The sequence below is a fragment of the Lemur catta genome, chromosome 2 (assembly GCF_020740605.2).
Source record: "Lemur catta isolate mLemCat1 chromosome 2, mLemCat1.pri, whole genome shotgun sequence".
Classification (NCBI taxonomy): Eukaryota; Metazoa; Chordata; class Mammalia; order Primates; family Lemuridae; genus Lemur; species Lemur catta.
In genome coordinates, this window is record NC_059129.1 from 19392231 (window position 1) to 19416603 (window position 24373).

At 48.5% G+C, this 24373-nt stretch overlaps 2 protein-coding genes and 1 pseudogene across 3 annotated transcripts in view; all 3 read right to left on the bottom strand.

Moving 5' to 3' along the window:
• The window catches only part of C2H7orf50 (chromosome 2 C7orf50 homolog), a 120100-nt gene extending 118289 nt beyond the window's left edge, over window positions 1-1811 (bottom strand). The window contains exons 1-2 of the mRNA XM_045542946.1: window positions 1655-1811; window positions 1164-1198 (exon numbers count right to left, since the gene is read on the bottom strand). Of these exons, the coding sequence (XP_045398902.1) occupies window positions 1164-1198; window positions 1655-1786 (167 nt within the window). The 5' untranslated portion in view covers window positions 1787-1811. The remainder of the gene's footprint in view (window positions 1-1163; window positions 1199-1654) is intronic.
• Window positions 1812-13724: 11913 nt separating this feature from the next.
• Window positions 13725-14395, bottom strand: LOC123631996 (annotated as a pseudogene).
• Window positions 14396-16660: 2265 nt separating this feature from the next.
• Window positions 16661-23678, bottom strand: ZFAND2A (zinc finger AN1-type containing 2A). Of its 2 annotated transcripts, none has more exons than XM_045542948.1 (5): window positions 23438-23678; window positions 22361-22458; window positions 21797-21891; window positions 20024-20155; window positions 16661-17000 (listed from the first exon to the last, which is right to left on the bottom strand). In XM_045542948.1, exons 2-5 carry the CDS (start codon window positions 22413-22415, stop codon window positions 16794-16796), a joined length of 489 nt encoding a protein of 162 aa, XP_045398904.1. In that variant the 5' UTR covers window positions 22416-22458; window positions 23438-23678; the 3' UTR covers window positions 16661-16793. The 2 variants fall into 2 exon arrangements, with proteins under 2 accessions (XP_045398904.1, XP_045398905.1); XM_045542949.1 differs by lacking the exon at window positions 23438-23678 and adding an exon at window positions 22670-22758.
• Between the last annotated feature and the right edge of the window lie 695 nt (window positions 23679-24373).

Here is a 24373-nt window from a genome sequence, read left to right on the forward strand (position 1 = left end):
AAATACATCCACAGTTTGACTACCTTTTACTGCCTCTACCATTAGTATGCTGGTCCAAGCCACCACCTTCCACTTAGCTCATTCATAGCCTCTGACTGATCTCTCACAGAATTCTGCCTCTGTCCCTCCAGTCGATTTCCAACACAGCACCCAGAATGACTTTTAAAATACCTAAATCAGGCCAGGCGCGGTGGCTCACACCTGTAATCCTAGCACTCTGGGAGGCCGAGGCGGGTGGATCGCTCGAGGTCAGGAGTTCGAGACCAGCCTGAGCAAGAGCAAGACCCCGTCTCTACTAAAAAAAAATAGAAAGAAATTATCTGGCCAACTAAAATATATACAGAAAAAATTAGCCGGGCATTGTGGTGCATGCTTGTAGTCCCAGCTACTCAGGAGGCTGAGGCAGTAGGATCGCTTAAGCCCAGGAGTTTGAGGTTGCTGTGAGCTAGGCTGACACCACGGCACTCACTCTAGCCAGGGCAACAAAGCGACACTCTGTCTCAAAATAAATAAATAAATAAATAAATAAAATAAAATACCTAAATCAGCCAGGTGCGGTGGCTGACGCCTGCAATCCTAGCACTTTGGGAGGCCAACGCAGGAGGATCGCTGGAGGCCAGGAGTTCAAAACCAGCCTGGGCAACACAGCAATACCCATCGCTACAAAAAAATAAAAAATTAGCCCAGTGTGGTGGCATGAGCCTGTAGCCCCAGCTACTTGGGAGGCTGAGGCAGGAGCGTCGCTTGAGCCCAGGAGTTCGAGGTTACAGTGAGCTATGAAAACACCACTGCATTCTAGCCTGGGCAACAGAGCAAGACCCTGCCTCTAAAAAAATAAATAAACAAAATAAAATAAAATACCTAAGTCAGATTATGTCTCACCTCTGCTGGAAAACCTCCCAAGGTTTCCCCTTCCACTTGGAGGAAAAGTCAAAGTCCTTGCAGGCCTTTTAAGTCTCTGAGATCTCACCTCTTCTCTCTCTCCTGCTCACTTGCGCCCCCCCCCCCCCACAGGACTCCCTGCTGTCTCCTCTACCTGGAATGTTCTTCTAGTGTCTTCCTCCTGCACCTGCTCCCCATTCTGACCCTTCTCCGTGATGCCTACCACCACCTGACGTGTGCACCTTACCCACCTGTCTCTCCCCTCTGGAAAGCGGGCTCACCTGTCTCCACTCTGCTCACAGCTGTCGCCCAGCGCCTAGAACAGTGCCGACACACAAGAGGAACCCAATGAATGTTTTGTAAATGAATGAAAGATGGAAGAAAACGCAAAGCGTGCTTATGACAGAAAGTGAGAGCTTAAAAGCATGGCAGGGCAGCTAAGGCTTAATGAACTGCCACTCGCATCCACAGAGTAAGACACTAAGGCCAGCGCCACGGCAAGGGCGGACGGCCCTGAGGCCTAGAACCCAGCGGAGTCCTCAGCTCCACCTCGCTGGGCCCTCCGAGGGCAGACGCAGGTGTCGGGCCCCAGGCCAGGCCGCCCTCCTCACCGCTCCGCGGACCCCAGGGCCGCCCCTGGTCCCAACGCGCGAGGACCCTGCACACCCACGTGGAGGGGCCGCAGTCCTGCGGACGCTCGCAGAAGCCCGCCCGGGGCTCGGGGTCGCCGCGGCGCCCTCATAGCCACCCGGCCGCAGCACCATGCGCCTACCTGAGTCCACCTAAGCCCACCTCGCGAGCCAGCTGCGCCGCCGACGCCGGCTTCCGGCAGAGCCCTGAGCCCAGGCCACGCGCCAGTCCCGCCCTCGGGCGTGCGGTGCCTCCTATTGGCTAAGACCTGCATCCGTCTTCCCTCAAGCCAGTGGCAAGCGGCGGTCTCACGGGGGCGGGGCCCGGCCCGGACGCGGGATGATGACGCCATCTCTGGGGGCCGCTGGTTGCTAGGAGAGCAGCCGGTTGCCAAGGCAGCTTCCCTCCCTGGGTACCTGCGGGCGGGCGGGTTCCGGCCCCCAGCGCCAAGGTCCATGCGGGGAGGTGTGGGAGCCGCAGCCCCGACTGGTGCCCGCGGGGCTGCGCGGCGTGCAGGAGCTTGGGGTGGGTGCCCCAGCGAGGGTCCAGGGCCGCCGGGCTCGGAGCTCTCGCGGGGGTTCTAAGGGATGGTCTCAAACCTAATGCTGAGCTTTTAAAAATCAGGGTGCAAAGAAGGTGGATGCTGAGGAAAGAAAAGAACCGTTATCTGAAGAATGCAAGTGCTTTCGTTGTCAGGCCCCAGGAGATTAAAATGAGACATCGCATCTTACTCCCCACTTTGAGTTGTGTATCCATCTCTTGAAACTGCTTCCTTGTTGCCACAAGTAGCCATAAATTGACCTGACAATGCCACACCAGTCACTAAAACCACACCCTGTAGCTTAACAATGTATAGCCAATCACTAATCAATGTTATTTCTGTAAGCCAATGAGAATTCCTGACAAAGGACTTTGTATCAACCCATTGCTTGTTCTCCATTTTTGCCTTTTAAAAAGCCGAAGTGGTTCAGACCAGTAATCTCTGCACTTTGGGAGGCGGTGGCGAGAGGATAGCTTGAGCCCAGGAGTTCCAGGCTGGAGTGAGCCATGATGACACCACTGCACTCCAGCCTGGGGACAGAGTGAGACCCTGTCTCTAAAAAAAAACATAATCCACTTGTAACTGCTGCTAATTGGAATGTATTTTCTGGGCAACTTGCATCTATGCTTCTGGGTTGCTATCCTCAAGCACTTATATGACACACACACACACACACACACACACACACACACACACACACACACTCATGTCAATTTTCCTCAGCTGCTTCCTTTTAGATCGACAATGTTTAAAAATAAAAAGAACAGGCTGGGCGCGGTGGCTCACGCCTGTAATCCTAGCACTCTGGGAGGCTGAGGCGGGTGGATCGCTCGAAGTCAGGAGTTCGAGACCAGCCTGAGCAAGAGTGACACCCCCGTCTCTACTAAAAAATAGAAAGAGATGATCTGGCCAACTCAAAATATGTATAGAAAAAATTAGCTGGGCATGGTGGCGCATCCCTGTAGTCCCAGCTACTTGGGAGGCTGAGGCAGTAGGATCGCTTAAGCCCAGGAGTTTGAGGTTGCTGTGAAGCTAGGCTGATGCCACGGCACTCACTCCAACCCAGGCAACAGAGCGAGACTCTGTCTCAAAAATAAAATAAAATAAAATAAAAAGAACAGGTACTGTTAAGTACTATTTGTGTACAATTTTAAAATGTCAACAATATTATACATTGTGTATGAATGTATACAAATGTAGTAGTGACATAGCCATAAGAACTATACAGTACATTCAGATTAGTGGTTACCTCAAGGTAGGAGATAGGAGATGCAAGATGGAAATGGGGCTTCCCTCTACTGCCTGTGTGAGAGAGACCCCCGTCGCTACTAAAAATAGAAAAAATTAGCAGGGTGTAGTGCCATGAGCCTGTAGTCCCAGCTACTTGGGAGGCTGAGGCAGGAGGATCGTTTCAGCCCAGGAGTTTGAGGCTGCAGTGAGCTATGATGATGCCACTGCACTCTAGCCTGGGTGACAGAGCAAGACCCTGTCTCAAAAAAAAAATGTGTATATATATATATATATGACCTTTTAAAATCTGTTTTATAGCATCAAAGTGCTAATTTAGTAGTAAAATATTATGGAGCCAAAAAAATAGAAGCAAAAGGAAACCCAGAGAGGTAAGCCCAACATTTGGGGCCATTTTTCACTCAGGGGTCAGTCAATTCTGGAAGAGGCAGCTGAAAGGGTGAGATTTTGAGTTTTGTGGGTTGGGGGACCACAGTCCAGGACTGCTTAGGGGAGAGATTCTTGTAAATGCCCCATCTTTGGCTGAGACTCTGGAAGGCTACACTGCAGGAGTGAATGTGAACCGGAAATAGACCAGCCCTTGCAGGGATTTCATGAAACCTACCTTAAATTCACCTCAATTTCTGAAATTGCATTCAAGTGATTCAGGATTTATTGCTGGTGCCAAACTAGCCAGCTGAGAGAAGAAAAGGTATATTCTTTGTAGAAGAGGATAATATCCTAGGCTCCGAATGATAATTATTCATATATTATGTCCAGCACTCCATAGAAAATAGAGAAAATCAAGAAAAATGACATACCATTTTCGTGGAACAATGGATTGCTGACACACCCACCCAACATCACAACTTCATGGATCTGAAAATGCCTGTGATGGGCAGCTCCACTCAAAATTCAAAAGTGCACTTCCAAGTTTCCTAGTAAGTGCTTAGTGGCCATATAAAATATGATATATGCTGCCTTCAAACTTCAAATCTTGCCAAGCAAGAGAAAGAGACCTCTTTCCTAGAGGTAGAAGATTGTCTTTGTTTTCTATTTCTGTAAAACAACCTAATCCCAAATTTAGCAGCCTAAAAGAACAAGTATTTATTATCTTAGTCTCTGTGGTCAGGAATGTGGGTGTGGCATAGCTCTGCGCCCCTGCCTCAAGGTTCGTCACAGCTGTAGTCAAGGTGTCTACCAGGGCTGCGCTTTCCTCGGAAGGCTTGTCTGGGACAATCCCCGGCAAGCCCACTTGCACGTATTCAGAAGAATTCCATCCTTGGAGGTCACTGCACTGAGGGCCTCAGGTCCTCGCTGGCTGCTGATCAAAATCCTCCCTGAGCTCCTTGGCACGTGGGCCCCTCCACGGAGCAGCTCACAGCCTGGAAGTTGGCTTCCCGTGGAAAGAGTGAGCAACAGAGGACACATACAAGTGGGAAGCCACAGCCTCTGCAGCCTAATGTCAGAAGTGGCCTCCATCACTCTGCCATGTTCTGTCCATCAGAAGTGAGTCTCGGCTGGGCACAGTGGCTCACGCCTGTAATCCTAGTACTTTGGGAACTCGAGGTGGGAGGATCGCTTGAGGCCAGGAGTTCGAGACCAGCCTGGGCAACACAGCGAGACCCTGTCTCTAATTAAAAAAAGAAGTGAGTCCTAAATTCAACTGGCCAGCTCATACTCCAGAGGAGAGGATTCCAGAAGAGCATGAGCCCCAGGAGGTGGGCATCCATGGGGCCATCTGAGAGGCTGTGGCCTCCAGGGTAAAAGGTGCACTAACACGATCTTGACCTTACAGAGGACGTTCTGGCAGGCCCAGACCATGGGACGCCTAAAAACTTCACCAGTGTGACCACTTCCTGAAGCTCGGGGGTTTGTATCTTGCTCTCTGACATGCACATCTTACCAGGGCACCCAGAGTACTCGCCATCTGCTGGTCACTGGGTCTGACTAGCATCATGCCATCAATACAGTGGGTCACTGGAATGTCAAGACATCCAATGTCCCTTTAGCTACTGTCCATTTTGATGCTGTGACAGAGAACAGGAGAGTGAACGCAGCCCCTAGACGAGACAATAAATGTGAACTGCTGGCCCTCCCGTGAGAATACAAATGGTTTTCAATTCTCTCTCGATGGGGATAGATCAATAGTCATACACCGGGTGCCAAAGGCCGTGCTGATCTGTTTGAGTGAAGACATTCCCGGCACAGCAGATGTGATTAGGGGCCACCATTTAGCCAGTGGCAGCACTTGCCGTTGTCCATCAGGGAGTCCCTCGTCCCCTGAGTATTTAAAGAGGGCGCTGGTCTCTGCAACTCCACCCAGGATGAGGTGCTGCTTCTGGTTTTCTGCCCTGGCCGGGAGGGCTGTTTAGGGGGCTCTGTCTGGCGTTTCCTGCTACAGCAGCTCCTACTCCATGGATCAGAGATCCGACTGGAAGGTCTGTCAGCTATTAAGTGTTTTCATCTGGACTCGCACTTAGGGATGGGAAAGTGACCGCAGTGTGAGTCTGTGACTCCACTGGACCCACCATGAGACACCTTGGGCCAGGACTGCATGTATCACCTGGCCACTGTCAGGCCCCGTCTAACAGGGCAGCCAGGACCCCTGGTAGCAGCACCAAGTCGAACCCTGTATCCACCGGCCTCCAAAGTTCTGCAGATGGCCTTGTCCATGTGTAGCTCCCCTGGGCCCGTGGTTCCTGGGAGGAGGGACTGGGAGGGTATTTATCTTCTACACTTGCCTTGGCCTTGCAGGATCCTCAGGGGGACTCAGACCCATGTCCATCTGGAAATGACCAGCTGTATCTGCAAACTCACCCGGGACTTGTGACCTCCTCTGGTGGTGGCTGACAGCAGCCTTCGCTCATCAGCTCTCCATCTGTGTTAATCACACAAATCAAGCTCTCTGTCTGTTGGCCCCTCTGTCTCACCCCTAGGGACGCCACAGTCCGTCAGCCATTAGCGAGGGTCCCTGTGCACCTTGTTTCTGGGTTGTCATGCTGGCCCTGCTGCCTGTTAGGTAGTGTCACCCACTGTGCTTCTGACAGCAAGTTGCCTCCCAGCTCTGACCTCCCCACTTGGCACTGGGTGCGCAGTTCTACCGCAGTCCCTCTCCGGTCAAGCCTGGCCCGCAGAGGACAGCCGCCACTGGGCCACTCAGCAGTGTGGGCCCCTATCCAGTCCCTACTGCTTTAGTGAGCAGCGGGGGCCGTGGGGCTCCCAGGGAAAGTGGTTACTGCTGGGTCCTTTGGTCTCTCACAGCACATCTGTTCTAACACGCCTACCCCTCCAAGCGCCCTGACCGCTCCCTGTACCTGCGACCGGGGCAGTTACGGCATCTCCACCATTTGCTGAAGGCTGCCATCATGTCAAGGCCCAAAAGGTCATCTTCTTGAGAGAGGATATAGAAAAATAATTCTTTTTTTGGGACAGGGTTTTGCTCTGTCACCCAGGCTAGAGTCCATCATTTTAAATCACTGTAACCTCAAGTTCCTGGGCTCAAGTCATCCTCCTGCCTCGGCCTCCCAGAGTGCTGGGATTACAGGTGTGAGTCACCACGCCTGGCCTCATTTTTATTTTTGGAAATGCTGAAGGACATTCCAACTGCACTCCTAGCACCCGGAAAGTGGTTTCTAAGTACCATCCTCCCACTAAAATGAACCAGGGCTCCTTGGAGAACTGACTGATCCCAGGCGGTGGCAGGGAGACTACAGATGGTCCCCGAATGAATGAAGCAGATCACCCCTTTATATATCCAAGGGCCGTCCTTGCAGACTCTCATCTCATGTCTTTCCTGGGTGTTGAGTCGTCCAAGAACAAGGACTGTCTTCCCACTGATTTGCATCTACTTCCACGTCTTTCAGGAGACACATGAAATGCATGTTTCGAAGTTTTACCCAATATAGGTCTTGCATGTCTTCAGTTTACTCCTAATTATTTCAGCTTTATTGCCATTGTAAATGGGACTTTTTCTCTTCCAGTATTTCTTCATTTGATTACTTGATTAGTTTATGGGAACAAAGGCTATTGATTCCTGTGTGTTAGTTTTATATCCTATTACCTTACTACATTCATTTATTGTTTGAGGAGGTTTATGATCTTAAGGAAGTATCACTCACTTCCTACATTATTGAACATTACGTTATTGATCTCTGAGATACTAAACTCTTGTTTTCCTTTTTCCTCAATGGTAATATTCCCTAGAGCTCAGTCTAGGGTCCAGAACTGCTACTTTCCCTTCCTCCTGCCTTCCCTCCCTCACTCCCCGTGATTCCACGTTACCATGGCTTTCAACCCAACCACACGCTGACAGCTCCTGAATGCCACCTCCAGCCCACTCCTCTCCTGCTGAATTCTAGAATTGTACATCCACTCGCCTACGTGGCCTCTACACCGTGGTCTGACCAGCACCTCAAACACCATGTTTCTTCCTGCACCTGCTCCTTCCCCCATGGGTGAGCCAAAGCGCAAAGCACTGGTGTCATCCTCTCTCCTCTCTGTCCTCGCCTGCAGCCACCACCTCTCACTGCCATGCCCGGCAGGGGTCTCCTCCCCCCACTCCCACTTTCTAACCCACTCTCCGCTTCACACAGCAGCTAGTAAAATGCGGATGTTGTAATACTCATTTTGCTTTTGATTCTGAAGAGGATAAAATGTTTCCAGTGAAAATTCCCTCAGGGTTTCGACAACCACCCTGATGGCCTGTGGGCACACTTCATATTCGCCAAACACGAGCCAACCCCTGTTTTGTAACTGTCAATCATATAATAATACTACTACAGAAATAACATGTGATGCTCAAAACTGGAAGTCATAGCCATTTCCAGTAATCATCAAAAAATCATTCTTTGGCCACATGAAAAGCAGTTTTGCACATAACGACGCCATCCTGGTTATGTAAATGGAGTTTATACTTTTATAAGCAAGTGCTCATTTAAACAAACTTTACTATTTTGAGATCTATAAAAAAAATCACAAATGATCCTGCTCTAAGCTTATAGTTTAAATAATTGAACATCAGGAAATGTGATAATCCTGCCATATTATTAATACTAGCTATTATTTAATAAGTACCTGAACCCTTGCTGATCAAGCCCAACTCTTGCAAAATATTCTTTACCGTCTCCCAAGGCCTTCTGGCCTTCAAATTAAATAAAAACGTCTTTTCTAATTTACAGCAAAACATACAGTAATACAATTTTTCCATTTATCTTTCTTCCTGCAAACTTTATCTTTCACCTTTGATGTTTGTTATTATTTTCTTAGACTAGATTTCAGTGTATGTCGTCTCTCAGTTTGCCAGAATACTGAATTTATTTGAGCTGTGTTTCTTGGTTTGCCACAAAACACCAAGACCGGTTGGGTTTCTGACACTGGAATGCATTTGAGAACCACTGCTTTAGACCAGACTTCCAAGATTCACCTTCCTCCACAAGCCCCGGGTCTGCAGCACAGGCGACGTCGTCGACAGAACCAAGAGTCAGAGGCTGCCGCCACGTCGCGGTTGACTAAGCACAGACAGCATGGAAGTCCTGGGGAACAGGGCAAACCCTCGCCAATGACAGGACAAAAGCAGACACTCTGAGTGTGCACTAACACCGGGTAGTTTGATAGAGTTTAATTTTACCTTTCCCTTAGAATTCCATCAGCTTTCTACCTGATTGCTACGGAAATAGACTTTCTAACTGCTCACATTCTCCAGGGATGTTTATGTAAAACCAGCAAAGGGAAACACGGGTACGTGAATACCTTCTTCTTAATGAACTGTTACGGTTTTTTGTTTTTGTTTTTGTTTTTTTTTCTTCCTTCCTAAGAGTCAGCCACAGCTAAACTATCTACAAAAGCAGCTTTAGTTTAGTTCGGAATGAAACCTCCAGAATGTACAATTAAACAGCTGCTTTGCTGTTGGTATGTTTGTTTATAAAAGGTCATTTTAAAGGGTACTTTTTGTAGCTTGTGATGTATTCCAAGATCTCATAATGTGGCTTAAGAGTGTGTGTCACCTTCTCCAAATGTCAGTAGAGCTTCCTGATCCTGCCGTCCTGACAGCAGGAAGGCAGCACATTCACACAGAAGAAATGAAAAACAACAATCTCCCTAAACACTCAGACAACATCATGGCCTAAACACTCTCCTCTTTGCTTTATTCACCTTGTGTAATAAACTGTGTTTATAAGTTTTTACATCCTTTCAGCAAAACAAAGCAAATCAACATTTATCTGCCAGAAGTTCACACGGGACCACGCGGAGAAATCAGACTAGCTTCTCTCTCGTGCTCCCCGAACACAATGCCACTCTCAGGACACCTGCAGGCCTGAGGACGTGAAAGATCCTCATTCTCAAGCTCAGAACTTACAAAAGGAAGAATATTTCAGCCACTGGCCTGTTTCAGTAACTCATTTCAGAACCAATCTTTCAAGTTTGGTCTTAGGCTTATTGCAAAGAATACATTTGGAAAGTTAATTAAAAACACACTAAAAAATATCCCCAAGCCCTTTTAACATGGTTAACCTACAGAAACCGAGTTAGGATTGATGGGCTGGCTATATCCGTTCTTCCTGTGACGCCGTACCGAATTTCTCATCGGGAATCGATATCTGACGCTGTCAAGCCTACCCCGGATTCAGACAAAGGCCTTTTGGGGACATCTTGTGAAAATGTTCGATACTGCAGCCCGAACGCCAGAACTGCAAGTAGCAACCTGTCTTCCAGGCTCTGACTAGACACCAGATACCAGAACAATCGCCTGGCATTTGGCCCTACCCGGAAAGACTGGCTGTGCCAGGGAAAAAGAGGAAACCAACCGAGGTGGGAACAATGCCACTTCACGTGGCACGCTTCTCAGCTTGCTGTGGGCCAGGCAGTTACGACTGACGACGTCAAGCACCTGATACCGAGTGTCCAACCCAGCAAGAGTAAACATTCGGCACCTGTGAACGTCACACCAGCCACAGATCCAGATGCACTGTGTGATGCTCTGATGCAAAGTTTTAACACTAAAAAATTCTCCAAACTTTCTACCATTAATATTGATTGGCACTTTCTACCAACACTTAAAATACAGGGCTAGCTTCCTCCATCCCTGGGCATCCTGCCACCTGCAGACCCAAGCCCCACTGTGAGCAGCTCGACAGCACCTGCACCTGCTGACCCCCTTAGCTTAAGTTCTTCCAACGGGCAGTTATTAGGAAAAGATGCCCGACTTGGTTTATGAGAGATATACTCATTCAAAGTCAGGCATGTTTTCGCCAGGTAGGAAAAAACTATACCAATAAAAACACAGTTGATGAGGGTGTGGGGAAATTGATCGGGATTTAAGATCTATGTTCCCTGTAGCACAGCAATACCAACGAGACATCACTAAGTGCACAACCACAGCACATGGCAGGAAAGTCACACCGATACGCTGGCATGCAGGCAGCTGCTTGTGAACCAGGCTGCGTATGCAAGTGGGAGATGCCCACAGAGGAAGCAGCAGGGAGAGCACAGCACAGCACAACATCACTGCCTGTGAAGACGACCCTTGCAAATGCACAGAAGCCACTGGAAGCAGGAGATGCTGAGCGGGTGGGCCGGGTCGGAGCAGGGGCTTGCATTCCCCTGACTCACACCCTCTGGGCCATTCGAAGGTCTAACTAGTAACACCTAGTGCTTAAAATAAATGTTGCGTGATCTGAGCATCTCTGAAAGTTCTTAAGTTTTACACTTTGATATTCCAGTCAGATCGGAATACAGAAAAAGAAGCAAAGTGACAATCCTCCTTCCTAATAAAACGTGGATAATGGCCTCTGTCCTTTGGTGGGTGATCTCGAACGCTACCCAACAGCAATGTAACACGAGCTGCTAATCTCTTCTTAACATTTCAAGTAGTCACAGTGAAACAAAACATGAAATTAATGTTAATGCTTTATTAAACTACATGTCTAAAATATCATTCCAACATGTAAACAGCACTTGTAACAATGATACTTTAAATTTTTTTGTACTGTCTTCAAAGCCCAGTGTGGTTTTGATTAATTTGGACACATCTCAGTTTGGATGTTAAATTTTCACCACAACATTGTTCCTCAAGACTTTTTGGTTTTGTTTTTAGAGACATGGTCTCACTGGTTCCCAGGCTGGAGTGCAGTGGCGCAATCACAGCTCACTGTAGCCTTGAACTCCTGGGCTCAAGCAATCCTCCTGCCTCAGCCTCCCAAGTAGCTGGGACTATAGGCATGCACCACCATGCCTAGCTAATTTTTTCTATATATTTTTAATTATCCATATAATTTCTTTCTATTTTTAGTAGAGACAGGGTCTCGTTCTTGCTCAGGCTGGTCTTGAACTCCTGAGCTCAAACTATCCACCCGCCTCAGCCTCCCAGAGTGCGAGGATTACAGACGTGAGCCACTGGGACCGGCCTAAAAGTTCTCTAAATACTGAACTGAGCTGTTAGTTTTTAAACTTAAGATCAATTGAGTTGTGCTGGCTACATTCCAAGTGCTCCATGACACACATGGCTGGCTAGCAGCTCCTCTACGGGACAGCGGAGATGCAAAAAAGTGGTTTGTGTAGGGCTGTTCCCAGACCAGGAGCATCAACTGGGAGTTGCAAGTGCAAATTCTCAGTCTCCCCCAGACCACAGAATCAGTAACTCCAGGCTGGGCCCAGCACTCTGTGGAACAGCCCTTGAGGTGTTCCGATGCCCACTGAGGCTTCAGGACCACTGGCCTAGAGCAAACATCAATGGCTCCTTACACGCACCTGCGTGGGACAGCCCACTTCACACCTAGGAGGCCTGGCGCGGCCTGTGGCTCCTCAGCCATGACGCTGCACGCTGTGCTGGGTACCGCAGGCGATCGTTACACAGGGTGAGTATTTGTGTTTTCAAACATACCTAAACGTACAAAAGGTATAGTATTGCTTGATAGGAGGAACAGTTCTAGTGTTCTGTAGCACTGTAGGGTAACTAAGTTTATTGAACATTTTCAAATAGCAGAGTGGATTTTGAATATTCCCAACACAACGAAATGATAAATGTTTCTGGTGACAGATTTGATAATTATCCTTATTTGATCACTATGTTGTATACATGTATATCATACTGTATGTACTCCATAAATATGTGCAATTATAGCAATACAAGAAAAATAAACACAAATAAAAGCAAAAAATGTCAGATTAAGATAAAAAGGTATGTAAGAACCCAGCATTACATGGGACCACCGTCACACATGCAGTCTGTCATGGACTGAAAGACAGCATCAATGTAGTTTTGACCACCTATTTGTAGAATGGAAACTGAATATGATCCCATTTTATTTTGAAGCTATGAAACCAGGGAAAAGAGGATGTAACTGCTTGGAATTCTGTTGGTCCAGGCACAGTGAGCTATCCCACCAGATGTCTGGAATGTGTATCAGGGTTACCAGGACGGACCCTGGATAGTATTTTGTTTCACCTTATTTCCTGACACCCAAGGTCCCAAGAAATGAGAACACTTTTTTTTTGCACTGAGTTTTAATTAGAAACATTAAAAACAGTTTAATGACTCATGATGAATTATGAAACTTTGATAACTTGTACTGTCTTTTATAAGGCATTTATTCTTCATTACTTATGTATACCTGAAACAACATAGTTCTGTGTTCTGTTCCCTACTTCAGAGAAAGATTATGAAAAGAGGGTCTAAATTACTTGTAAGTCAAAACCCACCTGGGTTAGAAATGAAATATAAAGGCTGAGCGTGGTGGCTCACGCCTGCAATCCCAGCACTCTGGGAGGCTAAGGCAGGAGGATCGCTTGAGCTTAGGAATTCCAGACCACCCTGAGCAAGAGTGAGACCCCGTCTCTACTAAAAACAGAAAAATTTGCCAGGCATAGTGGCGACGCCTATAGTCCCAGCTACTCGGGAAGCTGAGGCAAGAGGATGCCTTGAGCCCAGGAGTTTGAGGTTGCTGTGAGCTATGCTGACACCACTGCACTCTACCCAGGGTGACAGAATGAGACTGTCTCAAAAAAACAAACAAACAAAAAGAAATGGGCCGGGCATGGTGGCTCACGCCTGTAATCCTAGCCCTCTGGGAGGCCGAGGCCGGTGGATCGCTCGAGGTCAGGAGTTCCAGACCAGCCTGAGCAAGACCCCGTCTCTACTAAAAATAGAAAGAAATTATCTGGCCAACTAAAAATATATATAGAAAAAAATTAGCTGGGCATGGTGGCGCATGCCTGTAGTCCCAACTACTCGGGAGGCTGAGGCAGGAGGATCGCTTAAGTCCAGGAGTTTGAGGTTGCTGTGAGCTAGGCTGACGCCACGGCACTCACTCTAGCCCGGGCAACAAAGTGAGACTCTGTCTAAAAAAAAAAAAAAAACAGAAAGAAATGAAATATAAAGAGAGCTAAAACTCTACACAGCTGCTGCAAGAGCATAGGTAGTTTTAGCTCATATTCTGGGTATAGAGTAATTTAGCTCCTATCACCGGAAACAAAAGCAGGTGCTAATCGTGAAAACCCCAATTATTTTTAGCCTCAATTTTCCTCTCCCCTGGCTTCTTGTCTTCTGTGCCTGCATCTTGAACAGGTGCCACGTGAGAGGATGTCGGCGATAGACCGGCCAGGGAGGAAGTGTCAGCAAACATGAAAAGGCAAATCCGGCCGTAACTAAAACAGCCCACCCATGTACCCGTCAATAAATCCAACTATTGCAGGAAAAAGAATTCCCTGAAACACGTGCCGGCTAGCATCCGGCCTTGTAGTCCACCTACGTGAGCAGCGAGCTCAGGTGCTCCAGCACGATGGCCCAGGTGGGCAGTAGAGCGCAGGCGGCAGGCTGCCGGGCAAGGGCAACCGAGGCTCAGTGACGGCGGTAGAGGCCGGGGTCTGCTACTGTGTCGCGCTGCCGGCCTGCCAAGCCTGGGAGTGCAATCAGAACGCTCTCAACGTGTCACCGAAGCCATCAGCATAAACCTAACACTAGTGTTGATGTCAATGTTCCTATGCATTCATCACTTCACTAAGTCATGGCCACGAAGCGTGTACTTGCTCATCTTGTAAACCCGGAAGAACTGTGGGCACACCCAGCTTGCCCCCGCTCCACTGGCTTCTATTGGGTTTGCTGCTCTCCAAACCCATAAAACCAAGCCCCCATAACCTCCAGCACTAGACGATGCTCTCTTCCTGCTATTGTAGTTTTAAGTCACTCCTGAAGTTTCTATTACTCCAACACCAGACAGAGCTTTGTCTTCAACAGGTGGCATTTTGTGACTTTCTTCTTAGTGTTGAAATCATGTCCAGGTGCAAATAAACCATCTCGAAGGCTAGCTTGTTACTGACAATCATGCCTATTTTAAGAAGTCAGTGGTGCCAAGGTCAACAACCAGCAGTCCTGCCAAAGACCTTTCCACAAAGTGGAGTCCCGGCCCCTTGGAGCCGGGGATGCTTGCATGGCTGTGCTCCCAGGGACTGTGGGTGGAAGACTGCAGGCTCCTCTAGACAAGGACCCTTAGCAAGGCAGCTGCTCAGACCACATCATTACAGAAGCCACAGGAAGACAGAGCTACAGGCAGCTGTCTGGTGTTTAAGTGATAGAAACTTCCAGAAAACCAGGTCCTTGACTGACTCAGCCCAGGGCAGAGTTGCCCTCTGATCTGGCTCACTCCAATCCTCTACTCTGTAAGCCACTTTATTTTATTGGTACAGTAACTTAACCCACCTTGGAACATAATATCCTTCAAATTGTTTATTTTGCCAAATCATTTGTATATTTCATTGGAAAAGTTGTCATAAAGTTTTAGACTGGTGGCTCACACCTGTGATCCCAGCACTCTGGCAGGCAGAGGCAGAGGATCGCTTGAGCTCAGGACTTAGAGACCAGCCTGAGCAAGAGCAAGACTCTGTCTCTCTAAAAATAGAAAAAATTAGCCAGGTGTGGTGGCACACACCTGTAGTCCCAGCTACCTGGGAGGCTGAGGTGGGAGGATCGCTTGAGCCCAGGAGTTTGAGGTTGCTGTGAACTACGATGATGCCACTGCACTCCAGGCTGGGCGACAGAGTGAGACTCTGTCTCAAAAAAAAAAAGTTTCAGACTGTTTGCCACGAGAAGTATGAAGGTACCAGAGCACAGAAGTTATCTATAAAATTGAGATGACCCACCGCCAGCTAAAGTGCCAGCTTGGACAGAGAAGTCATGTCATCACTTTACTTTCCACCTAACAGAGAAGAGAGTAGTTTAGGTTTGTCTTATCTATTAGTAGTTGATCAGGTTCTTCAGAGAAAATGAGGTGTTTCAGAAACAACTACAAGTGTTACTGCTCAATTGGACCTTGTGCTGGAACGAGCAGCATTTGTAATGTGGGGTTCCAGCCCTGTGTCACCTGTCCTCATGACAAAAGAAGTTGGTGGTTGACTGCACAACGACCTTTCAGTATTCCCTACTGGGATGAAGAGCTGCTGCACCAAATCCAAGAGTGACCACAATCACACGTGCCACTCGGACAGTACCTGAACTGCTGGGCTGGCCCACAGGGAGACAGGGTATTTAGAGGGCCTGATGGCTTAGATTCAGCAGCTCTCACCGATGGGCACCTGGGGGGGGTCAGATGGTGTTCCCTCAGCCCCTGCACAAGCTTATAAAAAGCCCACCCAGGTGTGTGTGGTTACCCCTCAGCCTGGCTCTCCGAGAAGATAAACAATCAAAGGCAAGTAGAAAGTAACTTATATTTCTATTTTTATTCAACACTAAGTTTAGGCCCATGTTTCTACTGATTTGACAATACCAGCGGTAGGGGCTGAATTAAATACCCTCCCCTCCAACCAAAAACATGCTGGAACCTTGACCCCAGTCCTCAGAATGTGGACTCTACAGAGGTGAGAGGTCACCAGCATGGACTACAGGACTGGTGTCCTTTAAAGGGAACTTAGGACACTGGCACATGGGACACCACATGAAGACGAAGGCAGATCATGTCTACACATCAAGAACACTAGAGATTGCCAGAAAACCACGGAAGCTGGAGGGAGACAGAGCAGATTCTGTCCCAACCCCCAGGAGCCAACCTGCCAACACCCTGGCCTTGGATTTGCAGCCTCCAGAACTGAGAATCAATTTCTGTTTAAGCCACACTGTTTCTACTGAAAATAGAAAAAAATTAACTGGACAACTAAAAATATACACAGAAAAAATTAGCCAGGCATAGTGGCGCATGCCTGTCTGTAGTCCCAGTTATTCAGGAGGCTAAGGCAGGAGGATTGCTTGAGCCCAGGAGTTTGAGGTTGCTGTGAGTGAGGCTTACGCCACGGCACCCTAGCCTGGGCAACACAGTGTTACTCCGTCTCAAAAAAAAAAAAAAAAAAAAAAGGCCACCCAGTTTGTATTTTAAGGTACCCCCAGGAAACTAATGCAACTAGAATCCAACTTTAATTTTGTTATATTCACCCAACTCTAACAGCAAATATGTCAGATCCAACACTCAGTATGGAGCAAGGCTCTAGGTTGCTCCACTCCCCGCCTTAGAGGTGACACGGGTTCCACTCATGTTACTGTGTGTTTAAGCCACCCCAGGCGCGACTGGGAGTCTCTCCTCACCCAGCTTTTGCTGGTGGGGCGGCTCCCGTGTGTGCAGCTGTGGTCCAGGGGATGTCTGTGCTGGATACAGAAATTGCCATGACACTGCTCACAGGCCACCTGCAGCATCTCTTTTTTCTTGCATCCCTCTTTTGAGCACCGGTATGTAAAAATCTGAGAAAGCAAAGTTATTTCAATAAGCAATTCTTTAAAAAGCTCAATAAAACCATTCATTTTAAATTACAAACAGCTTTTATCTACATGGAATAAAGATGTCACATTTTCATTCAACCATCTAGTGTCAGGTAAAGAGAGGAACACTAAGGAGGCAGAAAGCCTTTACAAGTGGCAAATATTAATACACAGGCTGCATTTAAGCTGGGGATTCGTGTCAAGATGGACCAGAGCTGTTCCCAGGAGACGAGAGACAACAGCGGTGTTGGGACCTAGGGGGAAGGCAGCCGCACAAGGGTGTGACAAGCACAGCTCCACAGTGTAACTGGCTCTGGGGAGCTCTGGGCAGTGGGGGTTGCTCCCGTCAGTGGAGTATCTATGTCCCCCAAACCCACTAGTCATTTTCTTTGGGTGGGGGCAGGCAGTGATATAACTTCCCAGGCATTTCCAGCTCCCCGTAAGGAGCATGTCCAGCAGCCTGCGGGCAGCCCTGCAGCAAGGCAGGTGAGCAGGGCTGTCGTGAGTGGCCATGCAGAGGCCTGTGCACATGCAAAGCACAGGGATGAGGGTGCGGGCAGAACATGGTGTCTGGCATGAGAAGCACGGTGCACTTGTGCCAGAGTGGGCAGACAAGAAGGAGGTGGCAGCTTTGGGTGGAGAGGGAGCCGTGCCAATCTGGGAGAAGCAGGTGTGCGGGGAGCGCTGCAGGCCGGCCGGGGTTTAAATGAGGGCAGTGGGGCTGGCGGAAGCCTCCACACAAAGGGCTCTGTGGGCAGACTAGGTAGATGGCGCTTTGTTCTCAGGTTTGAAGCTGAAGTTAATGGGCCCCACATGTATAGTAATGTAATTGCACAGAATTTAATAAAAAGTATTAAGATAGTTGATCACTACAAAACATGATCTATGACTAGAAACTGATTTAAGCTTGACAAAAGCCAATTCTCTAGAAGAAAAGCTCTTTTAAATACCAGAAGTGCCCATGTGCTTATTTCAGAGAACAAGAGGACAGCAGGGGCTGTGCACCTGGAAGAGCAGCCAGTCTCGGACGAGAATAACCTGAATAAACCTGGAGGGCCGACAGGAGGGCACAGTGCGGAGCTGGCTGGCCCAGACCCAGAAGGAGGCGAACGACACCCACTCCACAGGTGTCAAGCCTAGCGTCGCCCCCCTGGACTTCTGGCTAAGCAGGGAGATCTAAACACATGTACTGGTCCTGCCCCTTCCTGAAATAGCATAAAAATGACAGAAAAGATTTTCTGAGATAAACCCTCAAGGGCAAAGAGTAAGGAGAAAACAGCTCCAGGATTTCAGAAGCTAAAAAGCCTGTGGATGAGTAGCAATGGACTTGGCAAAGAAGAGTCAAGTTGTAAGCCAACAGGGAGGCCAAGCAGCAACCTATTTGTGAAACAAAAACCCCAAAGGCTTGGAAACTGGCACTGGAAGCGCAGGGTGAGGACTACAAGCAGAGAAGTCGCTGCAGGTTGGTTAGGAAGCAGACTCCAAGATCTCCACCCCATGCCAGGAGCAGGCTTCTGCTGCTGCTCTGGAGGGTCAGCCCCAGGCTGCTGTCCTGGGAATCAGGCAGGGGAGGACCTCGAGAGGACAGCAGTGAGCTCACACACACGGGGCCTCCAGCTGCTCTTTCCACTTGACTCCCAGACTCTGGAAGCCAGGAGTGGGCCCTCCAGACAGGGGACGGAAGAATGGAAGACGGAACTCAGGGGCTTCCTGAGACAGTGGACCAGGAAGGTGAGCGACAGTGAAGGCCAGAGTCCACCTGCGCTTTACAAGCAGCCAGCTCCAGAGCAGGCAGGGAGCAAAAGCAACCCAGGGCAGAGCCTGCAGGCAGAAACTGCCAACCCCAGGCCACAGTACTAAGAGTCCAGAGAGGAGAGAAGAGAGCAGAGGAAACCAAAGAAATGCAAGAGAACATTCCAGAGTCCAGGAGGGTCCACTGCATGCCCAGATGGACCTAAGGTAGGAATGTCTGATGTGAACCTTCCAACTATGGGACAAGGAGAAGATCCTCCAAAGCTTCTGGGAGAAAACCAGAGGACCAGTCAGGATGGCCTGGGAATTCTCTGAAGCAGGCACGGAGCAATTCCCATCAGACATCCCAGGGAGACTTCAGATCTAGGATTAGGATGCTACACCCAGCAGCCAACCAAGTAGAAGCTGAGAATAAAGACGTTGAGAAATGCATGGTCTCGACTTCTCTCTCACTCTTGCTCCCGGGAGGTGACCAGACAATGTGCTTCCACTAAAACACGGGAATAAACTCAAAGAGCAAAACACGGGAAATGTAGATCCAAAGAAAAAGGCCAGGTGGCTCTCCAGGCTGCGGTCCTCAAGGTGGCAGAGACCTGGACCCCCTGCGACAGCACAGTCCAGCTCCATGGGGGGAGAACAAGTGTAGCTGCATCAGGACGAGGAGTAGAGCTGAACCTCAGCTACACTATGAACAGGAGACGCCCGCAACTAAGAGCAAATGAGAGAAACCCAGGAAGCAACAACACACTCGTGAAGAGAAAGGAGACAGCACAGACAAGACTCGCTGAGAGAGGAAGGCAGCTGCCAGAGGGGACCTGGGCCTGTTTTTCCTAACGGCCTTTATTACCAATGAACAGATGAATAACTTAATAAAAACTCTGACGCTGCCAAAGCAAGAACACCAAATGTTTGAATTTTCCACCCTCTTAATTTGTATCAGGAGGACCTTAGAAAACAAATACACAGTAACGGGACGGTTCTAGAAAACTACATTAATTCTACATCTTGGGGGAAAAAATGGTAAATTCCTGTAAAGAAGACCCTAACCTGACACCCCTAATATTTACAGAATGTTTGTATGACTTTGAAAACTCATGCCATTCACAACTTAAGAACACAACACAGCGTTAGGGTTTCACTCTGTACATAAGCTATTAGGGTTAGTTTCCATAGTTAGAAAATTGACCCCACCCCCACCCCCAAGGGAAAAACCAACATTCACAGATCATAGACTTACCCAGAACTCTCCTTACCTTCTCCTTGCTCCTCCCAGGCTGAAATTTACAGTCTCTGTCCATGTGATTGCCAACCACCATGTCTGGTATCTCTCCCTTTTTTACCGGGATGGGGACATTACAGAGTGGGCACACTGGGACATGAACATCCTGAAAATAGTGAATGTAAGATGACATCTGAGATTCAGACAACCAAAACTCATACAGAAAAAGGTACAATTGTATGGTGCATTCAAACTCGAACAGGGCACAAAAAACTTACATGCCAACCACTCATGAGAATGAATCATTGCTAGCATAAGGGGTTAACAGCAAGGCAGCCCCAGAACATGCAGTGTCTAGAGTGAAACCCAACAGAATTTACACATAAGGGACTGCAAACCAACTGCAGAGGTGACCCTAAGACAGTGAAGTAAAAGGCAGCCAAGGAGGAAGCTGGTGAAATCAACCAAGGACGGCCGTCTGTCCAGCACTGCCCAGGTGAGAGGAGAACCTACTGAACATCTCCAGAGTGGAGATGACAGGTGAAAGCATGAATCATAAAGATCTCCCAGTTTAGAAGCAAACTTGTACTTAGCAAGAAAAAAAGAAAGAGGAAAAATCCCCCAGCTTTTGTGGCCTCCCATGTGGCTTTTATACAGAGAGATTCACTCGTCAGTGGACAAGGAGCACACACCTGGACTGCACTCTCAGGTACATAACAACTACCCCCAGCTGCAACCCAAGACTGTGGGGACTCTAGAGGGGGTGACTGGACCACCCAGCAGCTGAATACCCAGCACGCTTAAACATCTGAGCCAACAAGAAAACTGAGGTGGCAACTGACATGGGATGGGTAGCAGGTAACCACGGAATTATGGGGCCTTACTGTCTGTGGGCTAAGCTGAAAGAGCCACCAGGTGGTGCTCCCTCAGTGGACCAGTTCCCCAAATTAAGAAATAAATGTTACTAGATGACCTCTAGCCAGACTCCTCCCCACGCAGGGACATGGGAGGGCCCAGTGACAGAAGCGATTGGTAGTCCGGCTTGGGCTTGGTCATCAGTGCCCAGTAAACATGGTCAGTGAGTCATCCTCCCCCACCTACCACAAGGGCCTAGAAAGGGCAAGAGGATCACAGCATATAATGCTGAGTCACCCACATTTCTCACCCCTCCAGGGCAAAGGAGCAGAGTTCACTGAGACAATCTGTGGACCACCAGAAACAAAGTGAATGAGGCCGGAAGCCATCTGAAAAGCTAGTAAGAGTCTTCAATCTTTAGACTTATGATAGCTAGTTCTTAAAGCCATCTTTCAGTTTCTACTGTGTATTATCTGGATCACCCAAATATGATGTCAAGGCTGCAAACTTACCCAAATGAACAAGCATCTCTAATGCCTGATTAGATTCCAAGTATTAAAACATTTCTTGCAGCCCATGAAGATGCAGTGACATTATTCCTTCATGTAATGGATCAAAAGAACCAAGTGCTTTAACACATAAAGTAAACAATGAAGGTAAAGTAAGATTACAACAACTATTTGACTCCATTGTTCCCTGAAGATAAAATCTCAGTTGTTTTAGAGCCATGCTGTCCAACAGAACTTCCTGCGATGGCACAAGTGCTCCGCATCTGTGCTGTCCAACACAGTGGTCACTGGCCACATGTGGCTACTAGATACTTTTGGCCAGTGGGACTGAGAAACTAGATTTTTAATTTTATTTAATTTTAAGTTAAATTGCCACATGCTGCAAGTGTCTGCTATATTGGCCAGCTCAGCTTTAGACTGAAGATTAGAACCTTTTGAATTACCTTCATGAATGCAAAGGGACATCTGTGTGCAGCACATGTAAAATGATCTTTACAGAAATCTTGTTTACATGCATCGCATTTTAGTGGAAGAAAATCTAAAAAAAACAAAAACAGTAAAGTGTTTTAAAAACTAGAAGACTTACAGATCTTACTAAGCAGGTATTTACCTACACTAACTGTTTCATGACTATGAGATAAATACATCCTCACTGACCACATACGAGAAAACAGTTTTGGGGTAGTGAATTTCACAATGCCAAACAACATTCAAGAAACTATGAAGTTATGTTCTCAAGGGAGATTCCATTGCATGGGGTATCACAAGTATTTAAGCAGCACACATGTATCCACTTAGCCCTGGCAGCCAGCCTCACACCTGGCCTTAGGTGGATGCTAACTAACAATGTTGAGCAGAACCTGCACCATGCCTGCTTCCCAATACAGAAAAGCCACAACAGCCAAAAACAGAGAATTATCAGCTAATCAATGTAATGGGACTAGTTCTCCCCCACGAAATAGCCAATAAAATACATCTTCTATTAATATTCTCTTAAAAGTGCTTACCTAGCTGCTTGCAAGTTTTTTCTGAACAATGCTTCCCCAAATCTGGAAACTCCATTATGAGAAGTGTTCAAAATACCGATGGCAGAGTTACGTATCACCTACAAGAATCAGAATTAGAATTGTTAAGAGAAAAGCAATGACTATCCTAATTTAGTCACCAGGATTTTAATTTATAGTTAAAATCAACACTTTCTGTAGGCAGCATAAGATGGAAGTTTAGCACAAATACCAGGCCTTAGCCACTCAGAATCAACCCCATTAAGAGAGACTGCTTTTCAGTCCTTTTAATTCCTAGTCTATGAAGCTCACCTTGAATTTAGATTTTAGTTAAACCATATTCGAACTCATCCCGACAGAGGCTTCCTATATTCAATTTACAGCTGCCAGTGAAAGTTACAACCTCAGTGATTTTTAAGTCACAATTTCACCTATGGGATATACTTGTTAACATAAACAAAACTCTGTTACTAAGTGCTAAATCACATTAGTTGACTACCCTATCCAGGGGAGACTTAACTCTGTCCCTTGCCTAACTCCCTTATGCATTGAGTTTTACTTTGAAATTATTCCTTGATGACATCAACCTGTAGCTGATTAGGAAGAAGCACGAGCAACTAACTCACCACGGAAAACGGGTAGACAAACAGTGAAGGTGTCGCACTTGAGAGAGCATTTAAGTCCACGCAGGACTCACGAGGTCCCCTTCGTGATGTGGTACCCACCAAACCTCTCAGAACTCCTGTAGCTCCCAGAATTCAAGTCCCCGCGACCTTTCCCGGGTCTTCCCTTCACCTCTCTCCACTCTCTCGGGTTGTTCTCTTGCCACTAACATCTACTCATTCCCTGCGGCCTCGGTTTCAGGTGTCACCTCCGCCAAAGGGTCTTTCCTGACACCCTCAGCACGCCCTCTCCCCGTACAGGACGAGTATTCCTTTTCCAGCACGCAGCATGGCCCCCAACACAGACCGCTCACTTTATGAACAGCTCCACTGAGTGCGGGGCCCGGGTCGGGACTGCCCCTCGTTTACCAGCAGGACCTACCACAGCGCTTGAACGCAGGCGGCCCCGACCCCATACCTGGCTCTTGGCGGGAACACCGGCAGCAGCGAGGCAAGCGAACGGTGGCGGAGACAGGACAGCGGGCGCCCCTCTCTGTGGTCGGCCCCAGGAGCGACGACACGGGAAAAGAGCTCGGAGCCAAAGGCCCGCCGGCACCCACCACACAGCTAAACATCGCGCCGCCCGTAGTCCCTCAGTATTTAAGCGTGGCCGCCTAGTCGCAGAGCAGACTCGGCCCGGGGATTCCGGCGCTCCCCCATGACGTCACGCGCAGTCCAGCCAATCCCGCCACGTCCCGGCCCAGCGGCCCGACACGTCACTAGCTAGCCGGCCAATCCCGCCCCGCCGCGGCCCCGTCGACCCGCCCATTCCTCGCTCCTCCGTCCCCTTTTCTCGAACGGTCCAGCCACTTCTCCCGGGCGCCGAGTCACGGCCACGCGGCTCTGCGCAGGCGCAGTGGGGCCGACGCAAGGCGCCGCAGAGCTGAGTCAGGGCGGAAGGGCTAGCGCCCCGAGGCGGTCCCGACTTCCGGCCTAAAGGATCACTGTGCCCCGCGAGAGCCCGAGGGGTACGGGCTGCGCCGGGGCGTCCTGCCGTGCCGCCTCGTCCCATCCCGTCTGCTCTGCGGTGTGACAGAACGCTTCTGTGTTTTTGCTTTTTTAAATGTATTTTTAAGTAATTTCATACTTAGAGAAAAACTGCAAGAATACTACCAAAAATGTCTCCATCCACATCACCTGGACTCCCACCTGCCCCATCGCTCCGCCCCTGTACACACCTGTTTCGTGTACGGGGGCAGGGGAGCCCTGCTTCTTTGCCGGGGATGTTCTGGGTCCCAGGGGAGCCGTGTGTGTGTGTGTGTGTGTGTGTGTGTGTGTGTGTGTGTGTGTGTGTGTGTGTGTGTGTGTGGCGCCTAATACTGCTGACTCATCGTCTTGAGTCCCCCTACCAGCA